Here is a 9,286-nt window from a genome sequence, read left to right as displayed (position 1 = left end):
CACTCATTGATGTTATATTTTAAAGTTTTTGTTGCAATTTTTTGCTTCACTCCTTTAATTTTAAGGCTATAAAATAAACAAATAAATAAATAAAATATATAAAAATAAAAATAAATAAATATTTATTTTGTAAATACTTTGTATTTGTCACATTTTCTCTATCAGGATTATGTTATACTTCTGTTTTCAGTTTGCTTTGACTGAAAACCACTCTAGTTTTTATATGTGCTAAATGAATGAGTATAATAGAAAGGTTTTATTTGGTTAGGAAACAATTTGCCATCAGTAATCTGCACATAAAATGAAGCAAGAAGTACTGAGCACTTACACTATTTCCACCTGACTTTGAATGCACAGGAGGATTTCTTCTTTATTTCATTGAAATAAACAGAAACAGTTAAACTCTGCAGGATTCCTACACTCGCTTTCCTTTAGCAACGCCCCGCCCCCTTTCAGCAGCAGTGACCAATCAGTCAGGAGACTCCTGAAAAAACAAAGTGTGTGATTGGAGCAGAGGAGGCTGGTTTCAAGGAACCCCCTCTCACTCTGCTCTTTTGCTGGGGAAGCGGGGAGAGGGAGGGGTGCCTGAAAACCATCAGAAACAGACAGAGTGTGAAGGGTCCTGCAGACTGAGGAGAAAGAATAGAGGTCTGGCAACTTCACAGACAGACGGACAAGCTGTGGATTTACTGATAAACTTAACTGCAGTCCAGACTACTTGATCCACATTGGACTGTGGGTGACTCTCAGGGAGAGTTTTACTGCTTCATTGTGTGAGAGAAAGGACTTTTCTTTGAGATATGACTCTGAAAGGATTCATAAGCAGACCATCACCTTTTCCTAAGAGAGGACTATACTTTGAAATACTTTGAATAAATATTTTTTTCTAACATTAGTTGAATAATAAAGGGGTCTTTGCACTGTGTTTGCAACCTTTATTAAAACCTTTTAAAAGTTGATCAAACTCTTTTGGAGTTGGATCTGCTGTCATGGCTTTGGGGGGACACTGCTCCTTTTGCTGGTGGGTTTGGGGATTCACTCTGGTATATCTCTTCCAGCCTTGCAACAGTCAGCATGATCGAGGAATTTCCATCCCTGAGCATGGCTTCTGCCAGCCCATCTCCATCCCCCTGTGCACTGACATTGCCTACAACCAGACCATCATGCCCAACCTGCTGGGGCACACCACCCAGGAGGACGCCGGGCTCGAGGTGCACCAATTTTATCCTCTGGTCAAAGTCCAATGCTCCTTGGACCTTAAGTTCTTCCTGTGCTCCATGTACGCACCGGTCTGCACCGTTCTAGACCAGGCAATCCCTCCCTGCAGATCTCTGTGTGAGCGGGCTCGGCAGGGCTGCGAGGCACTCATGAACAAATTTGGATTCCAGTGGCCTGAGAGACTGCGCTGTGAGAACTTTCCCATCCATGGGGCAGGAGAGATCTGCGTCGGTCAAAACACCACCGAAACCGAGGGCCCCACCTCGGACCCCACCCCAAGTCTTTCTGAGCTTGTGACCTTTCCTCCATACATTTGGGGCAACCAGCCTTTCTTCTGCCCCCTGCAGCTCCAGGTGCCCTCCTACCTGAATTATCACTTCCTCGGAGTGAAGGACTGTGGCTCCCCCTGTGAGCCCTCCAAACCCAATGGGTTGATGTATTTCCAAGAGGATGAGCTAAAGTTTGGGCGGCTCTGGGTTGGAACCTGGTCTATTCTATGTTGTGTCAGCACCCTTTTCACTGTCCTCACCTATCTGGTGGACATGAAGCGGTTCCGATACCCAGAGAGACCAATCATCTTCCTGTCAGGCTGCTATTTCATGGTGGCGGTGGCGTACAGCGCTGGCTTCCTGCTGGAGGACCAAGTAGTGTGTGTGGATAGGTTTAAAGAGGATGGCTACAAGCTGGTGGCTCAAGGCACCAAGAAGGAGGGTTGCACCATCCTGTTCATGATCCTCTACTTCTTTGGCATGGCGAGCTCCGTGTGGTGGGTGGTCCTTTCTCTCACTTGGTTCCTGTCTGCTGGGATGAAATGGGGTCACGAGGCTATTGAAGCAAACTCGCAGTACTTCCACCTGGCAGCCTGGGCGGTGCCAGCGGTGAAGACCATCACCATCCTGGCTACGGGACAGGTGGACGGTGACCTGCTCACTGGTGTCTGCTACGTGGGGATCTACAGCGTGGATGCACTGCGTGGTTTCGTGCTGGCGCCTCTGTTTGTCTACCTCTTCATCGGAACTTCTTTCCTGCTGGCTGGCTTTGTATCACTCTTCCGTATCCGCACCATCATGAAGCACGACGGCACAAAGACCGAGAAGCTCGAAAAGTTGATGGTGCGAATTGGTGTGTTTAGCGTGCTGTACACAGTGCCTGCCACCATTGTCATCGCCTGCCATTTCTATGAGCAGGCCTTCAGATCGCAGTGGGAGGTAACCTGGCACATGCAGACCTGCAAGCACTTTGCTGTGCCATGCCCAGCATCAAACTTTGCATCAAACACGCCAGACTTCACCGTCTTTATGATCAAGTACTTGATGACCCTTATTGTGGGCATAACATCAGGGTTCTGGATCTGGTCAGGGAAAACTCTACAGTCGTGGCGTCGTTTTTATCAAAGACTGATCAATAGCAGCCAGGGAGAAACCACCGTGTAGTACCGAAGAAATTAAAAACCTCTAACAGCCTGAGGTTGATGGACTACTTGAGGTAAAGGAGACATTAGTTTAGTGCTCAGTGGATCTTTGAGTGTTTTGGATCTCAGTGTACATACATGTAAGAAACTGTGTCATAAAATAGAAAAAAACTTCCTGAAAATCTGACGTCCACTTCATCTTTTTAACTTTTCAGACTCAAACTGGATTATCAGCCTCTGAAAAACTCAGTGACCTTTTTATTTCATGGGTCTGCCATGGATCTGGAAGTTTCCTGTTCTCTCTCTCTCATTTTTTTAGAAGAAGGAAACAAACGAAGCAAAAAACAAAACAAAGCAAAACACCACTTTGATCTATGGATAAACCTGATTCATTTGTCCAAATCTTAAGATGTGTTTTGTCCTCCCAAAAGATCCAAAAGCCTTAAATTCATATTAAATATTTCATTTTTGTTCAAAGATACTGGCAACAATTTCCTCCAAATTTCCCTGTAACTGATTTCATGATTAATAGATTCATTAATTAGTTATGGATGGTTTAGTCTATAAACAATTGCTTTGTCTTGTTTGGTTTGCCGGTGGTTGATCTGGACCTTCATTTCATTGCATATATCGTTACAAGTAAAAGTGTTGCATTCAAAAGCCTCCTTAGATAAAAGCCAAGGATGGACTCCAACTGTTCTACATCAATGATGATGTGGTTAGTTTTTTTTTTTGTTATTGTTGTTTTTTTTAATATGCTATTTATTTCCCTATTTTGTTCAAAGAAAGCTTTACTATATTAACATTGTAGAAACATGAAATAGGTTGTCGGAATAACAACAAAATTACAAATGAGAGTGGTAAAATTCATAGAAATTTAAATTCAGTCCAATTATAAACTCAGCAGTTATAAGAACAGCAGAATAAACATAAAAAAGTTTTTTTTTTGTCATTTTGATTTTTCTTTCTGTAACAGTGGTGTCATGTGATGTCGCCTTCTCTAAAACACAAACTCTCCCCGTCAGGCTGTGGCAGGGTTAGTTCAGCGAGATGACAGGAAGACCAAGTTTTAACAACAAAATCAGTAAAACTGAATCTTTGGAAACAGCCTTGCACCAAAACTTTTTTAATTGAAAATTATAGATGCTTGATGTTGGGATATGGGGGTTGATAATTAAATAAATGTTTTATACTTATTATGTTTATAACACAATAAAACTGCGTGGAGGGGCAGACTAAAGCAAAAACAGAATAATAATATAAAAATTCAGGGAATGTGGCTGAATTCTAGACCACTGTTCATGGAAACTAATAGAAGGCTAACCGGTATGTGTTGATTGTGGCTGTCACAATATCAGAATATCACTACATCATTTATTCCATGTTTTTGGCAACTAAATAAAACTTAAAGAGCAATTATTTGGATTCAATGTAAGTTCCTGGCATGATATTAGTGTTGTATTTTCTGCCATCATATTCAGTATATAGCAACAGCCAAGAGTGTGAAGTTCAACTGTGATCCTTATTATTAATGCAGACATTTTGGACTCATCAGTCTGTCTCAATACTGCATTTTGAAAGTCTGTTATAATATATAATATAATATACAGGCATAATTTTTAATGACACTATTTAAAGACTTATACTATTTTCGTTATCTATAGCAGGCATTTTAAAATATTTTTGTGTAATTAATCATCCATCCATTCGCTTCCGCGTATCCTTTTCAGGGTCGCGGGGGGCGCTGGAGCCTATCCCAGCTGTCATAGGGCGAGAGGCGGGGTACACCCTGGACAGGTCGCCAGTCTGTCGCAGGGATAACACATAGGGACAGACAACCATTCACACTCACATTCACACCTAGTGGCAATTTGGATTATCCAATTAACCTATCCCCACAAGCTGCATGTCTTTGGACAGTGGGAGGAAGCCGGAGTACCCGGAGAGAACCCACGCAAACACGGGGAGAACATGCAAACTCCACACAGAAAGACCCCGGCCTGATGGTGGAATTGAACTCAGGACCTTCTTGCTGTGCGGCAACAGTGCTAACCACCGTGCCACCATGCTGCCGTGCTGCTGCTGTAATTAATCATGATTTTAATAATTTTATGCTAAAACGAATCTCTCTTAATTTGGACATTAGGTTAGGACATCATGGCTTCAGTAAATCATGATTAGTGACCCATGGTGCCCTGTGAAACGTCACATTATAGTAATTAGATGTGTAGAAGTTACAGTCATAGGAAAGCCTTTAATAAAGTGTTAATAAAACAGACCTATAATTCATAGAGCTCTCCAGTCACCTCACCAAATTCACAGCAGAAAACATTTTTACCATTAAAAATGTCTCCACAGCACTTAGTTCACATGAAATTTAAAAACAGGAGTTCCAGAGCACAATAATTATCACCTGCAACTATGTTTTTGCAGTTTGCTGTAACTCTCATAGAAACTCTGTCCTGTCTGATTTGTAATTCATTCATCAAATCGCTGCTATTTTATTTGACCTTCAGCCCATCAGAAAACATATCAGAACCAATGGCTTAAAAGTATTTATTTTTACAGGTTTACTGTTTCACAGTTTTGAGACATCAGCAGCAAAAAGCTACATCCATAATTTTTCTCTCTGAGGAATTTTGATGTCCAGGACGAGAAGTGAGAGAATATCATAAATGTAACTGAGTTCAGCATTATTTAAGGCTTAAGATAAAAGTCAAAGTATTTTAAAATCAGCATTATAAGAGGCTGGATGTGGTGGTTCAGGAAAGTGTTTATAACAGTGTCATGTTTATAAATGTATTTATGTTTAACAAGCATCATGTTTGTATTTCTGTGAGGTTACCTGTCTTCAGCTCGTAGAGTTTTTCAGAATAAATTGCTCAAGTTTGTAACTTCTGAAAAGAACCCATTGATACATGAAATTCCATCCATCCAGCTATGAATCCATCCATTTTCTTCTGCTCTTCCCCGGGTTGCGGGGGCAGCAGTCTAAGCAGAGAAGCTCAGACTTCCCTCTCTCCGACCACCTCCTCCAGCATGTCCGGGCGTTCCCAGACCAGCCAAGATAATCTCTTCAGTGCATCCTGAGTCTACCCCAGGGCCTCCTCCCGGTGTTAGATGCCCGATCCATCTTAACTGGCTCCTTTCATGAAATGATTCTGAATAATCATAGAAAGTCTAAGTGTCATGGTCGATTTGCTTTTGTTAAAATTTAAACATTTCTCTGAAACCAGAAAGCAGAGTTCAGTCTTTTTCTTACATGACAGAAAGAAGAGCCGAAGATTATGCCGAACACAGCAATGAACCATTAAGTTACACTATCAGACATCAAAGTACTCATCACTTCATACATAAAAGTAAGTAAAAGCACAGAAGGAACTAAACTCTTTCACTGGGAAGGAATCTGACTCTCCCTTGAAGGTAACTTGTCTCCATCTAGTGCTAAAAACATTAAATTAATTTTCACCCAAAGGTTGAAAATACAACTCTTGAAATTCAGCAGCATTCACACTGACATAACAAGGTTAAACAAAGGAAGATGACAGAGAAATGATGAGAGAGCATTAACATTGGGTTTTTTTTTAACCTTATGTTGAAGCAAAGTCGGCAAACCAAAGATCTTTTTTTTATGCTTATCTATTTATTTGTAGATTTGACTGTCATGACATAAAAACACATTCAGAAAATCATTAATATAATAAATAAATCACTTAATAGTACTACTTCTACTTGTAACAACAACAACAACAACAACAATAATAATAATAATAATACGACTGCTCCGACCACTTTTTCTTTGTCTTTGTTTTTTAAGTTAGTTTTCAGCGTTTCTAAATCAGCAAAATCATCACCATTGGGTACATTAGGTATGACAGTGACACTCTAGTTTCTATTGGTATACAATGTACTCACAATTCGAAGTTTTTAACTCCGGATCCGAGCTGGCCGAGTGAGATCTTGAGGGAGAACAAAGGGAAGCGGCGGCGGCCTAGAGGGAAGCGAGCCGACGTCAGGAACAGGCTGAGAGCTCGTGCACACCGCACACCTCTGCCTAGCATCCTGCTCGCCAACGTCCAGTCACTGGAGAACAAGCTTGACGACCTCAGGGCCAGGGTAAAGTTCCAGAGAGACATTCGGGACTGCAATCTCCTCTGCTTCACCGAGACATGGCTGAGCCCAGCGGTGCCGGACCACGCCATCCAGCCGGCCGAGTTCTTCTCAGTTCACCGCATGGACAGGACACGGGACTCGGGGAAGTCAAGGGGAGGCGGCGTGTGTTTAATGGTGAACAACAATTGGTGCAACAGTGCGAACGTTGTTCCTCTCACACGCTCCTGCACACCAAATCTGGACCACTGCTACACTACGGTCAAGGACGGCTACAAGGCACAATCCTGCCCTCCGTTTGGCAAATCTGATCACGCCGCCATCTTCCTCATGCCAAAATACAAACAAAGGCTGAAACAGGAAGTTCCAGTTCAGAGGAAGATCGCGCGCTGGACGGATCAATCGGTGGCCGCGTTACAGGACAAACTCGATGACACAGACTGGGGCATGTTCAGAAACAGCTCCGATGATGATGTCAAGGTGTTTACGGAAGCGGTTGTGGGATTCATCGGGAAACTAGCGGATGATACCGTGGAGACAAAGACTATCACAACGTTTCCCAACCAGAAGCCGTGGGTGGATAAAACCATCCGAGACGCTCTGAGATCCCGCACCGCTGCCTACAACACGGGACTCACGACGGGGGACATGGACCCGTACAAAGCCGCGTCATATAACGTGCGGAGGGCGGTGAAAGAGGCGAAGCAGCGCTACGGGAGGAAACTAGAGTCACAACTCCAACAGAGTGACTCTAGGAGCCTGTGGCGGGGACTAAGGACAATAACAGACTATAAAGCACCAACAACCGGTATGACGAACGCGGCCGTGACTCTGGCAGACGAGCTGAACACTTTCTATGCTCGCTTCGAGGCTGCAGCTAAGGACTCCAACAATGCTAGTGCTAGCGGCGCTAATGGCTGCAGACAGGAAGATACTGCCAGCACCGGAAACGTGCTCGTCATCTCCGAGCATGAAGTAAGGAGAGCCTTCAAGAGAGTGAACACCAGGAAAGCAGCAGGACCAGACGGCATCCCAGGTCGTATCCTCAGAGACTGCGCATACCAGCTAGCTCCTGTGTTCACTGAGATGTTCAACATCTCTTTTTCTCAGTCGGTGATCCCCACATGCTTCAAAGAGTCCATCATTGTTCCTGTCCCGTAGAAACCCCACCCTGCTTATCTCAATGACTATCGCCCTGTAGCCCTCACCTCAGTAGTGATGAAGTGTTTTGAACGCCTGGTCAGAGACTTCATCATTTCTTCACTACCAGACACACTGGACCCACTACAGTTCGCTTACCGTCCAAATCGTTCCACATACGATGCCATCTCTCATCTCCTCCACACATCACTCACTCACTTGGACACTAGAAGGGGGAATTATGTTAAAATGCTCTTCATAGACTACAGCTCTGCATTTAATACCATAATTCCCTCCACACTCACCACCAAGCTGGAGCATCTGGGACTCAGCTCATCTATGTGTCAGTGGATCTCCAACTTCCTAACTGGCAGACCACAGGCAGTAAGGATGGGCGGACATGTCTCAGCCTCCACCACTCTCAGCACTGGAGCCCCCCAGGGGTGTGTTCTGAGCCCCCTGCTGTATTCTTTGTACACATATGACTGTGTGGCCACTACCAGCTCTACCACCATCATCAAGTTTGCTGACGACACCGTCGTGGTGGGCCTGATCTCTGATAACAACGAGACGGCCTACCTGAAGGAGATTAGGAATCTGGAGAACTGGTGCCAGAGGAACAACCTCCTTCTAAACGTCAGTAAGACAAAGGAGCTGATAGTGGACTTCAGCACTAAGCAGGAGAGGAACTACCAGACCCCCGTCATCAACGAGTGCCCAGTGGAGAGAGTGGACAGCTTCAAATACCTCGGAGTTCACATCACGCAGGACCTGTCATGGTCCTGTCACATCAACACCGTGGTGAAAAAGGCCCGTCAGCATCACTACCACCTCAGATGCTTGAGAGACTTCCAACTGCCCTCCAAGGTGCTCAGGAACTTTTACTCGTGCACCATAGAGAGCATCCTGACGGGAAACATCTTAACCTTTTTTTTTTTTTTTTTTCCTTTTTTTGTGTCCCGTTTGGATCTATAGCCATCAGAATTGTTGTCTTAAGGCCAAGAAAGATGCCAAGCGGATTTATTTTACCAAGTGGATCATCATGGCCTTGCCATATTGGTCCATTTGATTGACCTTTATTATAATTATGAATTTATTTTATTTTCAGTTGCTACAAACGGGACAGACATGACTGGGGGATAGGACAGGGAGAAAGAATGAAAGAAAGAGAGGGAGAGAAAGAAAACCAAAGGGGAGAAGAGACAGTGAGAAGGGGGGGAAGAAAGAAAAAAAACAAACAAAAAAAAAACAAACAAAAAAAACAAAACACCTGGGTCACCTGTATGGAGAAACATTACAAAACATTCCAAAGGTTTCTCCATGTAACGATCTGCTAGGGAGTGTGGGGAGCCACAGCCCCGTCCACCAGGGTATGAAGCAGGTATGGAGGAGATCAAAACTCCAGAC

The 9,286-nt window shown here is 43.8% G+C and overlaps 1 protein-coding gene across 1 annotated transcript; it reads left to right on the top strand.

Moving 5' to 3' along the window:
• The first annotated feature begins 930 nt into the window (after positions 1-930).
• On the top strand, positions 931-5,581 carry LOC146680596 (frizzled-7-A-like). The gene has a single exon (XM_085447816.1). It carries the CDS (start codon positions 990-992, stop codon positions 2,649-2,651), a length of 1,662 nt encoding a protein of 553 aa, XP_085303942.1. The 5' UTR covers positions 931-989; the 3' UTR covers positions 2,652-5,581.
• Positions 5,582-9,286: the final 3,705 nt, after the last annotated feature.

Source organism: Copadichromis virginalis, linkage group LG23, assembly GCF_057382275.1.
Source record: "Copadichromis virginalis isolate Kocher_CV1m ecotype Utaka linkage group LG23, C_Virginalis_male_GT1.1, whole genome shotgun sequence".
NCBI lineage: Eukaryota > Metazoa > Chordata > Actinopteri > Cichliformes > Cichlidae > Copadichromis > Copadichromis virginalis.
The sequence above is the reverse complement of the archived record's forward strand: the minus strand, read 5'-3'. Positions and strand labels throughout refer to the sequence as shown.